The 23356-nt window shown below is 38.9% G+C and overlaps 1 protein-coding gene across 2 annotated transcripts in view; it reads right to left on the reverse strand.

Annotated features, from left to right (window-relative positions):
- Positions 1–23356, reverse strand: part of ITGA4 (integrin subunit alpha 4) — a 92019-nt gene that overhangs the window by 63062 nt on the left and 5601 nt on the right. For both annotated transcript variants that reach the window (XR_006339391.1, XM_043894057.1), the window contains exons 3-7: positions 5788–5894; positions 5563–5692; positions 3217–3284; positions 1806–1935; positions 138–223 (exon numbers count right to left, since the gene is read on the reverse strand). Coding sequence is in view for 1 of the 2 variants with exons in the window: in XM_043894057.1 (XP_043749992.1) it covers positions 138–223; positions 1806–1935; positions 3217–3284; positions 5563–5692; positions 5788–5894 (521 nt within the window). In the remaining variant the exon portion in view is untranslated. The remainder of the gene's footprint in view (positions 1–137; positions 224–1805; positions 1936–3216; positions 3285–5562; positions 5693–5787; positions 5895–23356) is intronic.

Genomic DNA, 23356 nt, shown 5'->3' on the forward strand with positions numbered 1-23356 from the left:
ACCACTAAATGTACAGTGCTCATCATTTCCAGCTTCACTGCTGAGAAATTCTGCAGATCATCCTTTAACATCTTATTCTCTCATGCAATCTATTTGAACCATTTTGAAGGAATAAATTCTAAAAATGTAATTCTTACTTTACCAATCTGTTCATGTTGAGGGGCTCCTCCAACTACCTCGGTAGTGTGTTGACTCCGAAAATGACCAGCTCCAACTGAGTATCCTTCAAGAAAATGGATGGAGGTATGAGAATCGTCATTTGGAATGGGTGAAATTCATTGTCATAAATCCACTTACAGAATTAATCATAAATCCATTCAGAATTAAATTTTAAGACTGAATTCAAAATGACTACACTAAATAGAGGTTTAAGAATATTTAGCATAGCAATACTCAAAATTGGTTATCATATGCTCTAAGCAATTATTAATATGTATGCTAATATGAAGCTCAGTTGGGAAAGAATCTGCCTACAATACAGAAGACCTGGGTTTGATTCTTGAGTGGGAAAGATCCCCTGGAGAAGGAAATGGCAACCCACTCCAGTATGCTCTCTGGAGAATCCCATGGACAGAGGAGCCTGGTGAGCTACGGTCCATGGGGTCACAAAGTGTCAGACACAACTTAGCAATTAAACCACCACCAATATGGCTTATATTTTTAAACCTTAGAAACTGAAGCTAGCATCTTTAAACATGGTTTGTTAGTCTCTGCAGTGTCAGGACATGCTAGTTTCTAAGATTACAACAGAAACTTTAGTGTAACTTAAGATTACAACAGAAACTTTAGTGTAAAATATAATATTTTGAACTTCATGTAAAAAAATCTTCCTAAACTTCAACTTTTCTTGCCTGAAACCTTTCTATTATGATAAAATTGTATGACTACAGAAAAGGTAAAATATTCTTATTTTATTATGTGATAAAAGATATAAGCTGTTACATTTTTTATAATGCTTCAGCATATCCTTCACCCTTCAACAAGTAAATGCTGAATTGTAAATGAACTTCCTCTGTTTTTAACTAAATTTTTTCTGTTTGAAGACAGGGAAAATCTTGCTTTTTCTTATTGTAATTATTTCTGAGTATAGGCTGTTTACAATTAAAGCAGGTTTAAACAAATCTGTATATCCTAAGTAGCTATAGGAAAAGCATTCCTTTTACTACAACAAGGGAATTAATGCCAGAAAAAGATCTTAACTTTCTATAAAAATAAGGACTATAGATTATCCTACTGCTGACTTATTAAATAATAATAAGAAGAAGGATAAAAATAGTTATGCTCTGGGAAATATTCTAAGAGCTTATGAGGCAAAGGTCAATGAGCTGTTTTTAGACCCATACTCTTCACAGTGTTACCCATTCATCCACAATGCTGTTCTCAGTCCCATTGATTTTCAACTGGTCCTTAAGGAAACTGTATTTACTTATTCACATGATTAAATGAGTTATTCATGTAGAATATTTACAAAAGCTCCTAAGAGATGGCAGGCATTCAATAGATGCTACCTTTATAATAATAAGTTGACTGCTTAAAAATATAAACTTAACAAGTGATTTACTGCAAAAGAATAAATTAAACCAGGAGTTCCAATCTAAGAATTATATATGGATGATAATAGTGACATATGTAAAATATTAAGTTAACTAAAGTTTCATAGACTATAGCCTTAAAGAGACAGTTTCTGAAATGGCTTTTTAGTTACTACTGGCTATTTTGATCTTTTGAAGATATAATTTCCCTTATTTATAATTACTAGTATCTGTAAGGCAGTGATAATTCAAGTTTGTCGATTTTTACAGTACCTAAATAACTTCCGAATTTTACTTGGTTGTGTTTGTCTAGGAAAGCCTTGTATTTATTTGTAGTCATATTGTACACAAACAGAGAGCCAGTCCAATAGAACGATCCTGGAGCCCCCATCACAATTACATCCTGCAAGAAAAAGAAAATTTATCATCATTTAAAAGTGTAATCTCGCCACTCGAAACCTCCTCCAGATACACACATTAAACAGTGATAAAAATAATTTTCATAAATTTCTGAAATATAAGCATTTAATGAGTTTAAGAGCATGCCCGAAAAAGCCAGAGAAGCTAGCTAGTGAATTTTCACCTAAAATGAGAATTTCAGAGAAGGAAGGCCGAAACTCTCACTTCACACTCATTACTGGACTTTACAATCAAAGGCAGAATCACTGAACACTAGAGTAAGCTGTGGGGAAAAAGGCAATGTGGTTTCTATTAAAGTAAATCATATCTGGGTAATTCATTAGCGCTCATTACAGAGATAATCATGTGCTGCCAAAGAGTAAAAAATGGACTTAATTTATTTCAATTTGCAAAAAGTCAATGACTAAGTTCCTTAATAATGTTAGCTTGGAAAAATATAACTCAAAAGGAATTGGGACATATTTGATGATAAACGTAGGAATTTAGAGAAAGGAAACAGAGGGAAGATTGGAATGAGTAGACATATTTGTCTGGTGAAATATGAAAACTTTCAGCAATTAAATCTATTTGACATTTCTAAATTTCCTAAACGATCCAAACTTTGAAAAAAGAGATCAATTTAAACATAAAGTAAGGAAGAAAGCATTATTTTTCCACACTAGGCAATATTTATGGAAATTATTAACCTATAGTTTGATACAGCTTGGCTACATAGATTTAGAAAGCATTCATAACTTCATAAGGGGTTACTCAGAGAAAGTGGGAGGTTTAGGAGTTGAGTAAAACTGTCTATGTGATAGTGTTAGAAAGAAAATAATAGTTTGGGAACATATCTTATTTAAGAGGATATTATCAAGTTCTTAAATCTCCCAATTCTCATACTTCTAATGAAAAATGTTAACTTATATGCTTCGCCCCAATTAGTAACTAAAAATAACATATTTAGATATTTTCAGTGCTTAAATTAACAAATGACTATGGCTATTTTTTGATTTCTGTTAAATCCTTAATGAAAGTAACTTTCTTTAGTGTAGACTTTTAATTGGTCTTGGGCGACACAGCCATCTAAATATTACTATTTTATCAATACCTATGCTGAATATCAAGTGGTAAAAATTAAGTTGTAATATACTCAAATTTAAGAGATATATTATTTGAGTATTACTCAATCTTTATTTCAAAGCATAATATCAGCCTTCTAAGTCTTCAGAAGAATTAAAATTCTATATGTAAGCATCTATAGCAGCTATTTTTGGACTATTACCTCTGTGTAAAAACTAGATATTCCAGCTTGACATGATGCAAAATTCTCTCCAAACTGTTTCACAAAGTCTAAAATAAAGTAGAAAAACAATTAAGATTTCATTTTAAAATAAAGACAAAATCTGCATAATTTGTTTATGTATAAATTCTTATAAGTGTGCCTTTTAAGATCTTTTACAATAGCATTAAATTAAAACTTAGTAAGTAGTAAACTTTAAGGCCACAAATCTCTTCCATGTTGATCTTCAAAATATCCCTATGAAATAGCAATAGAGATATTTATGCAGTCTCTTTTTTGGGGGAAGAACAAACGATATACAAAAAGTTGTCAGATGAGCATCTAAGACAGAGATAGGATTTCATGGCTTCCAGTCCAGGCTTCCATTTAAAGTAGGCTTCTTAGATTTTGCCCAGCTGAAAACAGTAAAGTCAAGATCTGCATGGAGATGGAGGGTCTCCTCTTACAAAGCCCCCAGGAAAGCGTGCTTTGTGAAACTTACCATGGGCACAGAGCTTGCTTTTCCTGTAGAACTGACATAAGCAAAACTCTATGAAAACTGAGTGCCATGTCTTTGTTTGGGTTTTGCTAACCAGAAATGTTAAATAAATTGTTAAGTCATTTATAATTACCACTCCTTGTCATGTTTTTTAATTCCTTTTTCTATTTTCTCTGCTCCTATATATTTTTTAAGTTTAATTTTTAGTTGTCTTAGGTTTCTGCCATCATGGTTTTTTTCCCCCATAGGATGTGGCTAAGTATATATATATATATATACATATATATATGTATATATTCATAGGAGTGCACATTGTCATCCATGGACATTATCAACCCTTGCATAAAGTTATCCAGAAAACACATGAAAAAATGTACGGGACCAAAATCTACACCAACAGAGGCACCAGCATTTAGTGAAGGAACCAGCCGGCAGCAGGACAAGAACTGCAGCACATGAAGCATTCAAGTGCATTATCTCAGATGATTAGAACAGTCAGAAGTGGTTGCTAGGTCAGTTAAAAGCACCAGACATGGGGCCAGCTAGATGAGGACGGCTGCTGCAGTTGAAGGGTATCTTTAGCTTGCATCTCTATTAGACTGTCAAAACAGATTTCTTCAGCCTATACAGCTAATTCCTATCATCCCACTTCTGTGCACTTGATTTCGAAGGAAACTGAAATCAGCAAGGGGAAAGGCCTCGTCTGGACTGGAGATTATGATTCCGGCTGGTCAGTCTGCATTATAGAGAGACTGGAAGATCTCAAATGACCATGAGGGCCTCCACAGTCAATCAGAGAGAAATGCCCCAACTGTGAAATATTTTAAAATGTTAACCATAAACTATTATGAAAAATGGGATAATAGCTAGAGTAAGTTTTACTGCAACTAAGAAATTAAAATCCACCTTTTATCTTCTTGGCATTCAAAGACAAATTAGGAACACAGATGATATAACCTTTGCTATGATATCAAATTCCAGGCATGAAAGAGTCCAGCATTAATAGAATCAACGCAATTTGGCTATTGCTCAAAGTTTTGTCAAGTAATAGAAATTTCCTTTGGATGCTGAGGTAATTATTTTGGTTAAAAAAACCTGGAAACTGGCATTCACATATATTCTTTCTAAAGACACATTTTCAGAATTTTAGTTCTGTTGAAGGTATCATTTCTTCAGTGCCCTGTTAACATTCACCTCCAACTGCTGTTTCAGTTTATTTCCTGGCTCTGTATGCACTATGACCTAAAATTTTTATGGGAAAGACCTTTTAAACTTACATTACCAATTCCTTGCAGTTGCAAAGAAAGTAAGTGAATTCAAGGGGAAAAAAAAGACATAGTGAGTGGAAAAGATCTGCCCACAATTATATTTTAAATTTTTCTGAATCTTGTTGGAAGTTAAAGCAAGAAACAATTTTCTTCCTTCTGATCAGATTTTTCAATCTATTTCATAATTTTACTTAATTGAGAATATATTTAATGCTAAAATGGAAAATTATCAACTAGATGCTAGAACTATTCAAACAAATAGTTTGCAGAATTCCTAGCTTCAAAAAAACACAGCTGTTGTTCAGTCGCTCAGTCGTGTCTGACTCTTTGTGACCCCATGGGCTGTAGCACACCAGGCTTCCCTGTCTTTTACTATCTCACAGTTCATTTCTGAAAACTGAAACTGCAATTGGATTAAAAAAAAAAAGAAAAGGGAAATAATAATATGAGACATTAAAGAGAACATAGCTATTTTCAAAGATCCTCCCACGGCTAACCAAGTATCCAAAATGGAAAAAAAAAAAAAATGAAAGACATTCACATATTTATCTTGATCCAGTTAATATCAAAACCATACCTTACCTTGATAGCATGGAGCTATTCTTTTACTCAGTTCTGTCCGTAAATCAGAAGGCATTCCATAGCAAACACCCGTGGGGAGCTTAGACTCAGTCCTTATGTAAAATATATTTTTCCATCTATGCCCACAAGTCTGAATAAAACATAAAAATAGACCAAATGATGTGAAAGTCACACCCAGGGTATCTGGTTTCACGATGTGATCAGGGAACTATCCCAGCAACCTACCACAATGGAGCCGTTTTCTCCAGGCTGTCTGGAAAGCGTGACCCCCAGCCATTGATTATCTCTTTCTTCCAAGCAAGTCTTTCCACAAGGATCTCCAAAAGGGCTACCTACAGCATTGGAAAATAATTTTATGAGCAGTTATCTTGAAAACAATGTTATTCTATAAGAACAGAGAAAACAAGCATGCATGCCTATCCCCAGTGATTTTTCCTCCAGCTTCTGGGGAATCCCGTCTTTCCCGGCTTCCCTGTCATCATATATCCGGTGCACATTGTGGGGGTAACCATGAGTTACTCTGTGCTAACATAATTGCTCTCTCACTGTGATTTTTGTTTGTCGAAAAGACCTCTGATTGGTAATACCAGGAAGAGATGGCCTTGATATAGGAGCCAGCTAACCAGCATGACTAAGAGAGGGGAAACCAGTCTAAACCAACATGGGCTGTGCAAGTTTAACTGCATTATGTAATGCTTGGCAAAGAATGTGCACCTTTGTTCTGATCATTTACTAGCAATGCAAGCAACATTACCAGAGCACTTTCTAAAATGTTTCAAGTATTGAGACACTAAGAATAGAAGGACTACAATATGGTCCTCAACATTTAAGTCACACTTTGTTGAAGCTGGAAGATGATGACTGTGGGAAGCAGCTGTATATAATTAACATACTAATAATGCCTACCATTTTAAACAAACTGCCCTATGGTTTACAGTTAGTGGAACTGTGATGTTTTCAACAAAGAAAAAAAACTTTGAAAAACTGGATTATCTTAGTATAGAAAAAACTTCAGAAGGCACTTTGACAAAGACATGAATAGCCAGAAAGCCAAAAATAAAATATTACACATAAGTAATACTTCTAAAACATAAAAAAAAAAAAGTGATATTCCCAGTGACTTTTTTCTTATTTTGTTAAAATAACTTCTTTGCTTTATGGCTGGGATCCCATATTAACTGTGATTTCAAGTAACTGCTTTTGAGGGAGAATAAGATGCAGCATATTAAGATTCCTTTTGCTGCCTATTTCCACACACTTCAATTGCAATGTGACAGGTCCATTCCACTTGAACTTAATTCTAAAGGCAGATAAATACATTTGCATCAATTTGATTGGATGAAGACATGGAACTTGGGTTTTTAAACTTAATTTTAGTACCAAATTTCATTCATTGATAGGTACCATACTCTAAATCATTAGGCACCTATCATCTTAACCCCTAGATAAAGCTTCCTGGGCAAACTCAGAATACTTACACAGATAATGTAGTATTGGAAAATGAAATTATTTGCAGTAAGTCTCCTGGGTAAGAGAGAATTTAAGGAGTGTGGAAAGATATTTGTGTATACATTTTATACATTTGTTCATTCTCTACCATGAAGTTCAGGACAAACCAACCCTCTGACATAGCTAAACTGAAGTTTCTTAGCCCCTTCTCTAGAGATTGATTTCATAGGTCCAAGTGAGGCCCTGACTACCCCAGGTGTTTTTCATGATCTGGAACACCATTACTATGCTATATGGCTCATCTTTTTTTGGCCAAGTTTCTTGCAGAACAGTAATGTCAATTCCCACCTCCTGGTAGTGCCTGCCAAGAGCATGAGACAGAGGAAGACGACTAAGGATAAGTCTGGAAAAACAAGGCTGGGCTTGATTAGCAGCGGCTACTTGGAATGGGCTTCCCAGGTGGCTCAGTAACAGAGTCTGCTAGCTAATTCAGGAGATATGGGCTCAACCCTGGGTTGGGGAAGATCTCCTGGAGGAGGAAATGGCAACCCACTCCACTATTTTGGCTGGGAAATTCCCTGGTCAGAGGAACCTGGTGGGCTACAGTCCATAGCACTGCAGAAGAGTCAGAGATGACTTAGTGACTAAACAACAACTTGGAATGGAAAAGAGATATTGCTGCAGCCTAAACGTTGATCAAGAATGGAAGCATAAGCTTTCTCTATTCAAGTTAATAAAACAAAGAAGGGACAAGGGGGAGGGAAGGAGAGAAAGACAATTATACTGTAGCATTGTGTGGGTCAAGTCTAACAAAGAAAGTTGTTACTATGGCTACATTATGCCCATGTAATTGAAAGAAAGTGAAAGCATAACAAACAAGAAATTTTAATTTTCATTATGATACAAATGTTTGACTTTTTACTAAAACTTCTATTTTTTTTAATTAATGTCAAAAATAGATGATAAATGGTGGATTCATGTACTCGAAGTTGTGGTGGCAAGAACACACAGAAGAACTGTACAAAAAAGATCCTAATGACCTGGATAACCATGATGGTGTGATCACTCACCTCGAGCCAGACATTCTGGAGTATGAAGTCAAGCAGGCCTTAGGAAGCATTACTACAAACAAAGCTAGCAGAGGTGATGAAATTCCAGCTGAGTCATTTCAAATTCTGAAACATGACACTGTTGAAGGGCTGCACGCATGCCAGCAAATTTAGAAGACTCAGCAGTGGCCACAGGACTGGAAAAAGTCTGTTTTCACTCCATCCCAAAGAAGGGCAATGCCAAAGAAAGCCTAAACTGCCACACAATTGTGCTCATTTCACATGCTAGCAAGGAAGTGCTCAAAATTCTTCAAATTAGGCTTCAATAGTAGATGAACCAAGAACTTCCAGATGTACCAGCTGGATTTAGAAAAGTCAGAGGAACCAGAGATCAAATTGCCAACATCTGTGGGATCAAAGAAAAAGCAAGAGAGTTCCAGAAAAACATCTACATCTACTTCATTGACTACAACTAAAGCCTTTGACTGGGTGGATCACAACAAACTGTGGAAAATTCTTAAAGAGATGGAATTACCAGACCACCTTACCTGCCTCCTGAGAAACCTGTATGCAGGTCGAGAAGCAACAGTTAGAACTGAACATGGAAAAATGGACTGGTTCCAAATTGGGAAAGGAGTATGTCAAGACTATATATTATCACCCTGCTTATTTAACTTATGTGCAGAGTACATCATGCAAAATTCTGGGCTGGATGAAGCCCAAGCTGGACTCAAGATTTCTGGGAGAAATATTAATAATTTCAGATAGGCAGATGACACCCTAATGGCAGAAAGCAAAGAGGAACTAAAGAGCCTCTTGATGAAGTTGAAAGAGGAGAGTGAAAAAGCTGGGTTAAAACTTAACATTCAAAAAACTAAGATCATGGCATCCCGTCCTATCACTTAATGGCAAACAGATGGGGAAAGGATGGAAACAGTGACAGACTTTATTTTCTTGGGCTCCAAAATCACTGCAGATGGTGAATGCAGTCATGAATTTAAGAGACACTTGCTCCTTGGGAGAAAAGCTATGACAAACCTAGACAGCATATTAAAAAGCAGAGACATCACTTTTCCAACAAAGTTCCATATAGTCAAAGCTATAGTTTTTCCAGTAGTCATGTATGGATGCAAGAGTTGGACTATAAAGAAAGCTGAGCACCAAAGAATTGATGCTTTTGAATTATGCTGTTAGAGAAGACTCTTCAGAGTCCCATGGAGAGCAAGGAGATCCAACCAGTCAATCCTAAAGGAAACCAATCCTGAATATTCATTGAAAGGACTGATGCTGAAGCTAAAACTCCAATACCTTGTCCACCTGATGGGAAGAACTGATTCGTTTGAAAAGACCCTGATGCTGAAAGATTGAAGGCAGGAGGAGAAGGGAATGACAGAGGATGAGATGGTTGGATGGCATCACTGACTCAATAGACATGAGTTTGAGCACGTTCCAGGAGGTGGTGATGGACAGGGAAGCCTGGCATGCTACAGTCCATAGGGTCGCATAGTTCAGCTCAGTCCAAATGCTCAGTCATGTCTGACTCTTTGCAACCCCATGAAATGCAGCACGCCAGGACTTCCTGTCCATCACCAACTCCCAGAGTTTACCCAAACTCATCTCCATTGAGTTGGTGATGCAATCTAACCATCTCATCCTCTGTCGTCCCCTTCTCCTCCTGCCCTTAATCTTTTCCAGCATCAGGGTCTTTTCAGATGAGTCAGCTCTTCGCATCAGGTGGCCAAAGTATTGAAGTTTCAGCTTCAACATCAGTCCTTCCAATGAACACCAAGGACTGATCTCCTTTAGGATGGACTGGTTGGATCTCCTTGCAGTCCAAGGGACTCTCTAGAGTCTTCTCCAGCACCACAGTACAAAAGCATCAATTCTTCAGCACTCAGTTTTCTTTATAGTCCAACTCTCACATCCATACATGACCACTGGAAAAACCATAGCCTTGACTAGATGGACCTTTGTTGATGAAGTAATGTCTGTGCTTTTTAATATGCTGTCTAGGTTGGTCATAACTTTCCTTCCAAGGAGTAAGCGTCTTTTAATTTCATGGCTGCAATCACCATCTGCAGTGATTTTGGAGGCCCCCAAAATAAAGTCTGTCACTGTTTCCACTGTTTCCCCATCTATTTGCCATGAAGTAACGGGGCCGGATGCCATGATCTTAGTTTTCTGAATGTTGAATTTAAGCCAACTTTTTCACTCTCCTCTTTCACTTTCATCAAGGGGCTCTTTAGTTCCTCTTCACTTTCTGCCATAATGGTGGTGTCATCTGCATATCTGAGGTTATTGATATTTCTCCCGGCAATCTTGATTCCAGCTCGTGCTTCATCCAGCCCAGCGTTTCTCATGATGTACTCTGCATATAAGTCAAATAAGCAGGGTGACAATCTACAGCCTTGACGTACTCCCTTCCCTATTTGGAACCAGTCTGTTGTTCCATGTCCAGTTCTAACTGCTGCTTCCTGAACTGCATACAGATTTCTCAAGAGGCAGGTCAGGTTTGGTATTCCCATCTCTTGAAGAATTTTCCAGTTTGTTGTGATCCACACAGTCAAAGGCTTTGGCATGGTCAATAAAGCAGAAATAGATGTTTTTCTGGAACTCTTTTGCTTTTTAAATGATCCAGAAAGAGTTGGACACGAATGACTGAGTGAACTGAACTGATGTACTGATGTGACAGCTGGACCATAAAGAAGGCTGAGCACTGAAGAATTGAGGTTTTCAGACTGTGGTGCTGGAGAAGACTCTTGAGATTCCCTTGAATAGCAAGGAGACCAAACCAGTCAATCCTAAGGGAAATCAACCTTGAATATTCATTGGAGGGACTGATGCTGAGGGCTTCCCTTGTGGCTCAGATGGTAAAGAATCTATCTGCAATGTGGGAGAGCTGGGTTTGATCCCTGGGTTGGGAAGATCTCCTGGAGAAGGTAATAGCAACTCACTCCTATATTCTTGCCTGGAGAATTCCATGGACCCTGGAGCCTGGTGAGCTACAGTCCATGGGGTCGCAGAGTCAGACACCACTGAGCAACTCACACACACATACAAACACACTGATGCTGAAGCGCCAGTATTTTGGCCCCCTGATGCAAAGAGCTGACTCATTAGAAGAGACCCTGATGCTGGGAAAGACTGAGGGCAGGAGGAGAAGGGGACAACAGAGGATGAGATGGTTGGATGGCATCATGGACTCCATGGACATGAGTTTGGGCAAACTCCAGGAGATAGTGAAGGACAGGGGAGCCGGGCGTGCTTCAGTCCATGGAGTTGCAAAGAGTTGGACATAATTGAGCAACTGAACAACAACATCCCAAAAGACACTCCAATAAAGTATCTTCTCTGAAAATACCAATGTCTTTCTAAAATTAGTTAGCATTCAGTTTATGAAGCAATTGTGCAGGAGGGAAATTAAAGACAGGAGGGAACAGAGGTCACAAACAATGTATTATCTCTTTATAATATGTTGATGCTATAATGTATTTATACTACTTTAAAATGCAGTATATTTAATGAACAGTTCCATTAAGATTACGGCCAATATTTAGACACAAGTTTCCTGTTCTAGAGATGCCACCACAAAGTTTAAAAACCTATAGTAATATGTATGCAATAAACATATAGTTTAAAACCACAAAATGCCATGTAAATAGCATGAAAATGCCTCCAAAGTTTTTTTTGATTAACATATTTATTTTAATTGGAGGACCATCACTTCGCCACACTGTGGTGGCCCTTGCCACACATCCACACGCATCAGCCATGGGCGCACATGTACCCCCCCATCCTGAACCCCCCTCCCAAAGCCCTCCGTACCCCATCCCTCAGGTCGTCCCAGGGCACTGGCTTTGAGTGCCCGGCTTCATGCATCGAACTTGCACTGAAAATGGCCCAGAAGTTTTTAAAGTTTTTATAGAGAAAAATAGTGAATCATCATCTGTTTCTCAGCTGAGTTCTCTTATCTGTTGACTTTAAAATAGAGACTAGAGCGACTCCTATCTCATTAACTGCTTTCTAGGTCCACAGATTACACCCCTTCCCATCCTTTCTGGTTTAGTTTTAGCCCTCCCAGGTGACATCACAGTGTCATCACTGCTCAGACTCTCATACTTAAGAGTCACAAACTTAGAAAATGAACAAACACACAGACTCCCGCTTACATGAGTTTCTTCTCTCTACGTCCTAACACTGCTTCTGTCACAGGCAGCACCCAACAGCATCAATAATCTTGAGCTACTTTCAGCCCTGGTAACAAGACAAAATCAGCTGGAAGAACAGCTTATAAATCTCCACTACTGAGCTGGGTCTCTTCTTGGTTTTGAGCAACTTTCGCCCTCCGCTTCGGCAGTGCTTGCAGGATCTTGGCAGAGGGGTCAGACCACATCACCAGCTTATGCTCTGGGTCTCTCAAGAGCATTTCCTTCACCTCCATGCACTGGAGGCCACGCCTTTTCACGTGGTTCTCAGCTCTGACTGGCTATCAAGATCAGCTGGGGGAGTTTCGAACAAATGCTGACACCTGGTCCCATTCTCTGGCTCAGATCTGATGTGCCCAGATCGAGATTCAGACTTCAGAATCTTTCACACAGTTCCCCAGGTAATGGTAGCGTGCATCTGGACTTGTGAGCAACTGCTCTGCAATATACATGGTTTTGCCATTTCCTGTGTTATACAATATTTGAAAAGAAACTACTCCATTTAGAAAATAGTACTAATATCTTTTTGCCCTCCTTGGTTTCAATTAGACGTTGAAATAGTATATCAAATATTAAGCCAATTTTTTTCATGTGTAAATACAGTATTTATAATTTGGTCAGAAATGATGATTATGAGAGTTGTCATGAGAAAGTTAAGTCTCATGAATTTCCCTGACAGAACATCATAAATAAATGCAGATGATCTTTATATTTTACCCAAATGTCATACTGAAATGATTTATAATCTGGTTTTCAATTCAGCTCATACATTACTGATCTAAACTCTTAGTAAATCAAATCAGCTTCATAATTTAAAAAATGTACTTTACATGGTTTAACATAAACGAGGTTAGTAGAAATTAATATGTGATAATTTTCCATGCTTTTATACAACTAGAATGACTAATTCTTAGCACAGTTGAATGCATTTTCCCAGTAGACATTAAAAAAAAAAAAACAAAGCCACATGAAAACCATACTCCTTATTCTAAAAATTAAGTCCATCTTTCTCTTTCGTATTTTTCCTCTTTCAATTTGTATTTGGGAAAGCAAATACAAAGATGTATGCTTACTATTTGGTTTTCATTTCCACTTACTGATTTCATTTTAGTATGTACATGAGTATATAAATGTGAATAAGTTGTGATTTTGACAGATGGATACAAAGGATATTAGTACAAAGCCAATTAAGAACAATTTTTGCCATTCATTCCCTCCACACTTTTTTTTTCTTTTTGCTGTTTTTCATGTCATCTATTTTAGTGCCATTGTTTCAAGTGACAAAATATGACAGAGACTATGGGAGACTAGATATTTGCTCTTGACTGTCACTTGATGAGGGAAGATTGACTATTTAATTGACTGTGGCATTTCCACAGCACAGAACAGGGCCTTACATGCAGCAGGCAGGAACAAAATATTTGCTGAGGGAGGGAATTCTAATACCCATCTCTTCCACCACAAAATACTCCACTAGAGGGTACTAGAGGTTGGACTCTTGAGAGACCCTTGGGCAGCAATGAGATCAAATCAGTCAATCCTAAAGGAAATCAACCCTGAATATTCATTGGAAGGACTGATGCTGAAGTTCTAATACTTTGGCCACCTAATTTGAAGAGCTGACTCATTAGAAAAGACCCTGATGCTGGGAAAGATTGAAAGCAGGAGGAGAAGGGGACAGCAGAGGATGAGATGGGTAGATAGCATCACTGACTCGATGGACATGAATCTGAGCAAACTCCGGGAGATCGTGAATGACCAGGGAGCCTGGCTGCTGCAGTCCGTGGGGTCACAAAGAGTCAGACACAACTGAGCGACTGAGGAGAACCACCAGAGGATACAACTGCAAAATGTTCACCATTCAGGGATCTAGACTTTGGAGAAGTCTTCTTTCTTCCTACACTTCTCCCCTACTTCTCTTCCAAAACATTAGTCCCTTAAGTTTTAAGATAGTAACAGATGGTCTGAAGAAAAACAATGTTTGTAGGTTTGAAGATCTTTACAAAGTGCGATATGTGAGTAGGATGGTTTAGGACTAAGAATTAGGTGGGCCTCCAGAGATGGCTGTCTCAGAGGGATTCTGCAAGGACTGTGGGGAGTAAATGAGGGATGTGTGAAGGCTTGGGCCAGAGCCCGGCAGAGAAAGCAGGCAAAAAATAGTTGATGTTGATGTTATTAAGGATTAAGCTAAAGATATGATTAAGGTACACATATGTCACGGCATATATCCTCCTCCATGACATATTTGTGGCATATCACTGTCAGTGACCAACCTAGACAGAGTATTAAAAAGCAGACATTACTTTGCCAACAAAGGTCCGTCTAGTCAAGGCTATGGTTTTTCCTGTGGTCATGTATGGACGTGAGAGTTGGACTATAAAGAAAGCTGAGTGCCAAAGAATTGATGCTTTTGAACTGTGGTGTTGGAGAAGACTCTAGAGAGTCCCTTGGACTGCAAGGAGATCCAACCAGTCCATCCTAAAGGAGATCAGTCCTGGGTGTTCATTGGAAGGACTGATGTTGAAGCTGAAACTCCAATACTTTGGTCACCTGATGCGAAGAGCTGACTCATTTGAAAAGACCCTGATGCTGGGAAAGACTGAGGGCAGGAGGAGAAGGGGACGACAGAGGATGAGATGGCTGGATGGCATCACCAACTCGATGGACGTGGTTTGGGTAAACTCTGGGAGTTTGGGATGGACAGGGAGGCCTGGCGTGCTGCGATTCAGTCACGTGCTGAGCGACTGAACTGAACTGAACTGTCAGCGAGCTCTTACCACACACATTCAATTCATTAATTCTCACAGCGGCAATGGAGGACTGTGTTAACAATCTCATTTTACAGGTAGAGAAATAGAATCTTAAAGAAGTAAAGAGATTTGTCCAAATTCATGGGGCCAGTAAATGGAAAAGATTAGAATCAAGCATAAGATATTTTAGAATGGAATACTGCCATTTGCAGCAACATGGATGGACCTCAAGATTATCATATCAAGTGAAGTAAATCAGACAAAGACAAATATGTGATATCAAGTATATGCAGAATCTAAAATATGATTCGAATGAATGTATTTACAAAACAAAAATAGATTTACAGACATAGAAAACAAACTCATAGTTACCAAAAGGAAAAAGGTAGAGAAGGATAAATTAAGAGATTGGGATGAGCAGATGCAGGTACAAACTATTATACATAAAAGAGATAAACAATAAGGTCCTACTGTACAGCACATTATATTCAATATCTTGCACTAAAACATAATGGAAAAGAATTTTTAAAAACTTTTAGTAATTGAAGATCTCAAAGTAGTTACTTTCCACTAATCTGGAGTATATATAATAGAACTGTACAGATATTTCAAATGTATGAATTATCTGAATAAATTTCACTTTCTAATCTTTTCTGCCAGCTGAAAGTGTGTAAAATTTCTAGTCAACTTTCTAGGGTTCATGAAAAATGTCGCTTTCTCGGTCCCTATCTTACCCTGATCTTTTCCTCAGTTTAGATCAATTCTCAATGCTTTGGCATTTCCACTGAGGAATGGGCAAGTGGTAAGACCAGACTCAAAGGTCTTTCTGTAGCCTTTTGACAGCTTGAGTGACACATTGTGGGCAGGGCAGCTTGGGACTTTTGGATGCAACAACATTTGGTTTATCTGCCTGTGTCACTGGCTTAATCAGTTCAGACATTTAATGGGGGGGTCTCAAACTTGCCTTCTGGATACTAAGACAACACACATATTGGTCTGATCTTTCAAAACATGACAGAATTTTCATGTTTTAGAGAAATAGTGAAAGACCTTACCTCCACCAATTACTTTTTTTTTTAACATGAAGTTCTAGTCTATTGAAAGATTAGTCCTATATATTTCAAACTCTTCCACTCTAAATTTTTCTCAAATAATCCTGAGAAACAAATGACTCCTGTTCTATGTTCTATAAAGAGTCATTCATTCAATAAATCTATTTGTAGAAGCAACCATTACTGAGTGAAACATAATACAGAAAAGACATATGGGATTAAAAGCAAACATACCAATTCAAATGTGACCAGAATACAAGGTCTACCGTTGGAGGGTTATAAAAATTACAGAAAATGTATGCCTATGCATACAAGACTTTCTGGCACCTAGTAGGTGTTCATTAAATGAGCGGTCAACGCTTCCACTCCGCAGTGTACCCACATTGCATTGATGGGGACACGCCAGCAGAGGGAGCTCACAGCGCTGTGAGGTTGGATCAGCAGCATTCCTTCAGCTCTTTAAGCCAAAGGGCCCCTGGTTTTTATTTCTTATCAAACACTAATTATTACTAAACCCATTAGATTATGTTTATTATATTAAACTGTGTACTTTTCCCACACATCTAATAAAATGTGGTGGTGATGTTTCTAAAAGGTAACAGTGATGTTCATGAATTTAACAGCCATAACAATAACTGAGTAACGAAAAGTAAAACACTCCAGTTTTAGAGGAGATATGGGACGTGAAAGTACTAAACTTCCGAGAGCATTTCTAACAACTCATCTAGTGGCTATCAAGGATCAAAATATCAAATTAAATTTCAAAATTAGAAACAATTCTTGATGTATCTTTAAGTGTCATGTTCTTAGACTTAGTAATAAAAATCTGATCATGATGGATAATCATGCTCAATTTATATGAGTAACAGTTCCTATAATCATAGGCCTGAAAAAAACAGCTATTCTAGTCTTCTAGGTCATTTTAATTATAGTTTTTATTTTATAATTTTATTTATTTTACTTTGTTGTATTTAGGAAGAGTTCCACCCAGAGGTGAATGCATTCAGGCAGCAGAGTCAAGCCTGATGGTTGCAGTTTTATAAATCTGGGTTGATCCTGAGTCATACTAGACTTCTGAGCCCTAGAAAACCATTCTGCTTGTGAGCCTGAATCTCAGATAAGGGTTTCCCTCCAAGTGTCTTTGGTCCAAACTTCTTCACATTCCTATAGAAAACCTATACAAGTCTTCTTACTAAGTAGAGCAGAAAGATGTACAGCAACTGATATATCTGCCAAGTGTAATGTAAAGAGGGAATGTTGTCTTACAGTAAGTATTATTTATATACTAAATAACACTTATTAAATGCTTCCCATGTAATAGGCACACTTTTAATATATGTGAACATATGTATTAAGTCACTTAATTTTCCTTATATCCCTTAAAGGTGGGTATGATTATCGTTATCCCAATTTTATAGATGGAGAAGCTGAAAGAAAGGGAGAAGAAACATCTTGCCCAAAGTCACTAAACTTAAAAGTGGGGTAAGGAAAGATTCAAACCTACTCTGTCATCCACTACCCTATACTACTTGACAGTGATTTGCTATGAGTACTTCACTATTAATCAGCGAATGAATCCAAGTATTGGCACTATTGACAATCCTATTCTAATTCTGTTTCATAATAACATATTTTAACACTGACTTCCAACATTAGAAAATAAGGAAAAACAACTCTCTGTTTCCATGGTTTTCAATTAATCTCTTAGATTTAATGAGTCATTTGAAAAAGTATCACTAATATATAAGTACCATTTCATTTGAAAAAGTATCACAATATTAGAAATACTATTGTTCTTTGAAATAAAAACAATATAAAAATGTGAACAGAAAAGGACTCAGGGAAACCTGCCGGCACTTAATGCTCAGTGGTCAATCCTGACGTTCTGAGCTTGGTTTTGGAATTCACAGGGTAGGATGGAGGAGGAGGTCAGGGTGATAATAAAGTTCAAAAATATGTGAGAAAAGTAAAAATCAGTCAGGGAGTCCATGGCATCGTTCTCTACCAGTCAGTGTAGGATCAGACTGAGATGAGGGGCTCCTGACAGCAGAGGACAACTTTTCATTCAAAGTTTAAAGCGGGGGGATAAGATGTTGCAGAGACAATGTAACAATGATCTTCAGACAAAGTAATGATATTCTAATAAATACTAAAAAAAAATGGTCCCAAGAGAACAGAGCATAGCATTGAGGTTAGATAGACCTAGAATGATTTCAAAGAGGGTAGATACTGACAAGAGACTTCTACCTAGAATATAATTTTAAAAGGACATGTCTAATCCACTTCACAAAAGATTTCCAGCAAAAGAGATTTGACAACTATGTCTATACTCTTACTATATCTGAACAATTCATTGTGAATTCCAGTATTTCATATAAATTATATGAAAGAGATGACTAATCATTTGTTAAAAATCCTTAGGGATAAACTGAGGACATCAGAGCCAACACACGGCATTACTGGACCCAGTCCTGTCCCCTGCAAGTCCACTTCCATATTCTAATTTGATATTGCCAACTACTCCTAAAATTAAAATTCCCCCAGTTTTAAAGACAGTCCATTCTAGACTTCCTGTCTCAGGAGTGCATATTCTTTAGACTGTCCAGTGTGACTGGGCAGAGTCTGGAATGCAAGACTGGCCTAGACCTCTGCGAACAATGCTGAAATAAACAGTAAATCCTAGAAGACCCCACCCAAATCTGAGAAACGTACCCATCCATTTCACATTCATTGAGACTACCATGTGCTCATCGAAACTGGCCAGAACTGACTCGTTTACTCATGTCCATTGTTCCAAAATACTGTCATTATCCAGCTTCTTCTCCCCATTGTGCATATCTACCATTATGCTGTGACATTTCTCATAAGTACTTCTCTGTTTACCTGTTATTCCTATAACTGAGTTCTTTGAAGGCTTTAGCCATCTTGGCCAAATTTCTATTCCAAGTACCAACATAAGTAATGGATAACATTTATTTAATAAATGAAGGAAGAACCCAAGGAAGAACTCTTCCTTTAAGGAAGAGTTGATATCTGGCACCAATATTTTCCCACTCCTCACCCCTCTGAAGTCTGGCATTACCACTAAAACAGGTCTTTCCAAGGTTCTTAACAAACCAATTCTTTCTGAATCCAAAGAATCCTCCTAGGCTCTTAAGTAGCTTGACCTCTTGGCCTCTTTTGACATGCCAACCACTCACCTCTTCTCAAGATCTCCCATTCTTCAGCTTCCATAACGCCACATTGACCTGATTCCCTGGCTACCCCTTGGCTTTTCCTCCTCAGTCTATTTTCCTTGCTCTTTTTCCTTCTCCAATGGTTCTTAACCATGGATGAATACTGGAGTCATCTGGGGACCTCTGGAAACTCCCAATGCCCTACTAAGGATTCCACACCCAACTCCAATGTGTGTGGGTGAAGCTTTTCCACACCAGCACCAAGAAATTCTCTGATACTAGGCAGGGGTCCTGAAATCCAATTTGTAATTATAATACTATCTACCTGGAGATAATGTCAGATCCCACTGATTAAGAGTTCAGTTCTGCAAGCTCCTTGACAAAGGTCTGAGTAATAATTTTTTAAATTTAACTCCAGAAGCAAAAGCAACAAAAGAAAAAATAAATAAGTGAGACTACATCATACTACAAAGTTTCTGTAAAGAAAACCATCAACAAAATGAAAAAGCAACCTACTGAATAAGAGAAAATATGGAGCAGGGCTGTATAAAAACAGACCCAGCATCACTGACCATCAGGGAAGTGCACCTCAAAATCATAGTGAGCTATTGCCTCACATCTGTTAGAATGGCTATTATAAAAAGCCAAGAGATAATCAATGCTAGTGAGGGTGTGGAGAAAAAGGCTGTGCATTGTTGGTGGGAATGTAAATTGGGGCAGCCACTATGGAAACGGTATGGAGGTTCCTCAAAAAATTAACAATAGAACTCCCGTATGGTAGAACTACCATAGTTCTAACAATTCCGGCAATACTTTTGGATACATATCCAAAGAAAAGGAAAACACAACTAAAAATAGCATAATGCACCCCCCCCCCAAATTTACTGCAGTATTATCTATAATAGCCAAGATGGGATACAACCTAAGTGTTCAATGAAGAGTGAGTGGATGAAGAAACTGAAGTATATACATGCAATGGGGTATTATTCAACCATAAAAAAGAATGTAATCTTGTCTGCAACAACATGACTGAGCCCTGATGACATTATGCTAAGTGAACTAAGTCAGACAGAGAAAGATAAATACTCTATGATCTCGCTTATATGTGGAATCTTAAAAAAAAAAAAAAGCTCAGAGAGAGAACAGATATGTGGCTGCCAGAGGTGGGGGCAGGGAGGGAGAAATGGGTGAAGGAAACCAAAAAGTAAACAAAAAGAAAAAAGTAAATACAGTACATTACTGAACAACACGGAAAAATACCTTACTATCACTCAGCAATTTGTGATTATCCTTTATAGGACTAGGAAACTTAGGCAACTCTAATAAATTCACATAAAACTTCCTCAATGGGTAATGGAACTTTTAGAAGAAACTTGAAAGGTAAAAATGCACTGGGAGTATGTTTAACAGTTGAATAAAATACATGAAATATTAAAAAAGACTACTTTCTTTGCATATCACCCCCCAACACACACTTCAGATGTCAATCTCAAGCCCACTGGCTATTGAAGTTTCCCTTGATGTTTTCCTTTGGTTTGAGCCACAAGTGTGGCTCACAGAACTCAAGAGAACCATTCTACTCACTATATTATCAGTTTATCATAAAAGGAATGACAGGAACAGCTGGATGGAAGAGAGACACAGGGCGAGACACGGGAAGCATGAGGGGCGTTCCCAGGCCCTCTCTGAATGCACCACTGATCCTAAGTCCCCACATGTTCTTAAGTCCTGTCCTTTTGGGCTTTTAGAGAGGTTTCGTTGCGTAGGCATGAGTGATGAAATCATTGGCCATTGGCAACTGGTTCAGCCTCCAGCCTCTCTTCTCCTGCTGGTGTCAGGGGGATATCAATGAAAGTTCCGATCCTCTGATCATACAGTGTGCTCTGCTGGCAACCAGTCACATCCTTTGGTTCTAAAGTCACCTCATTAACCTAACAAAAGACATTTTTATCACTCTAGAGAACTCCAAGGGTTCTAGGATCACTGTGCCAGAAATAGGGTTGAAGACCAAATATATATTCTTATTTCTTACTATAAATCACAATATCTAACCTAGCTAGACCCACTCGCAGAGATTTTACTAGTTTAGGAGAAGGCCACCAGCACTGGGCTTCTTAAAGCTTGGCAGAAGAATCTAGGTTGCAGCTAGAGTTGACCAATACTGTTCAAGCTGCTTCTCAAATGGCAGGAGTCCTGTGGGATCTCTTCTGGGTCCAGAGATCCATTTAACCTAGAACATTCCCAGGTTAAACGCATTAACTTCCATGGCTTTGATTACCATCTCTCTGCCAATAACCTTCAACTCTGAACTGCCTGTATAGACCTCTCCTGCCGCCAGGCCCATACAACCAGCTGATCACCAGGTATCTATTTTTACATCTCACCGGACATAGCACCATCATCTGTCCAACAGCCCAAGTCAGAACCTTCGGTAACATCTTTGAAAACTTCTTCCTGTTCATCTCTCTCATTTACCAACTACAAAGTCCAGGTCACAGAGACCTGCCCTGCACACAAACAACAGATTTCACAGCTGACTAAGTCAGCGGCCAGTACAGACGCCCTGGACCTCCTGCAGATCTTGCCAGCTTTTGTCGCACACATATTAGTGTTCACTGATCCCTGGGTTCTGCCATAAGCCCTTCTCCCTGCCCCGGAGGAGCCCAGGAACCACACTAACAGCCAGCCCAGGCCTCTGTGGCTACCCTGGTGTGAGAAGCTGGCCGACTGAGCTGCTCTCGGTACCCACCAAAGCCAAAGTACACAACACCTGCCTCCACCCCCAGCGGCTGATGTCACCCTCAGGCCCAGGCTCGAGGTGCGGCCACGCAGCTGTGCCCGGCAGGTCAGCAGCCTGCTGCCCGCCATCCCCCCGCGCTGCCGGGCACGCACCCGGGAGCGCACGCGGCCGGCCGGGGCCCCTGTGGGTGCCTGCGGGTCTGCAGCAGACCCTGCCTCCGTCACCGCTCAGCGCCACCACGCCCGCCGGAGCCAACACCTCCCTCTGCATCTGGGCCCCAGCCTCCACTGCACGGGGCCCACACGGAGGAAGAGTGTGACCACACAAGAGCACGCGGACAGCCGCTGCTCCTGCAGCTGCCCGAGGACTCACCACGTTGTCACACAATAATCCCTGCTCGCTTCTCTAATCTACACCGCTTCACATGCATGCTCTTTTCTTTCCATCCAAAGACACCGCCCTCTCAGAGACCTCCGGTGCTCAGACACGCTTTGCTCTGTCCAGCACCCTTTCCCATAACCTCTTCCTCTGAGATAACTGATTTCTTCCCTCAGTTTTCCACTAGAATTCCTTAGGAAGACATCACCTTATTCTAACTAGAGTAGATTGTCTCACCATACTTTCCTATAATAACCCAACCTATAGACTGCAAACCCCTTGAGGCAAGGGCGGTGTTTCTTTTGTATGCCCAGGTTCTAGCACTTAGGCATCCCTCAGTGAATGACCAAATGAACCCATGACCCACGTGCACAATGGATCACCATACCTGGCCCAAAAACTGTGGCCAAGGGGAGATATTTTTTAGCCATTGGAAATATCACCCAGTGGTCAAGTAAATTTTTGGCAATAAATAAAATGCATTTTAGAAAACCTCATCTCTCAAACCAGGTGGAAGTCACTCTTTCAGAGATGGAGTCTGGGAAATTGTTGGAAACCAGGACACTTAATTCTTTTAATATGATAGTTTATTCATTAATCTCTCTGTCTTAATTTTGTGCATAATTAGCATAACAAACCTCTGTTCAATGATGATTTTTCAAAATGACCAGTCTGTGTCAACATCAGCTTCATAAGCTACAATTTAAAGAGTATTGCAAATAAGAAAAAAAGTTATCAAGAACATATTTGATGTTTCAACAGTGAGTGGTTTGTCTTTTAATGTTAAGCTAATAATTCCTACAAATCAGGCAGAAGTGTGAATGAGGTAATCATTAGTTAAATGACACAGCTGCTAATTAACTTAACCTCTTCCAAATAGGTAATGTAATATAAATCAGGAGGCTGGTTAAGGTTATATAATTTCCAGAAAGAAATCTGAAGGGAAATAATGATGATTAACTTGTAATAAACCATTGTTCTCTCTAGTAAGAAAA

The sequence above is a fragment of the Cervus elaphus genome, chromosome 33, assembly GCF_910594005.1.
Source record: "Cervus elaphus chromosome 33, mCerEla1.1, whole genome shotgun sequence".
Lineage (NCBI taxonomy): Eukaryota > Metazoa > Chordata > Mammalia > Artiodactyla > Cervidae > Cervus > Cervus elaphus.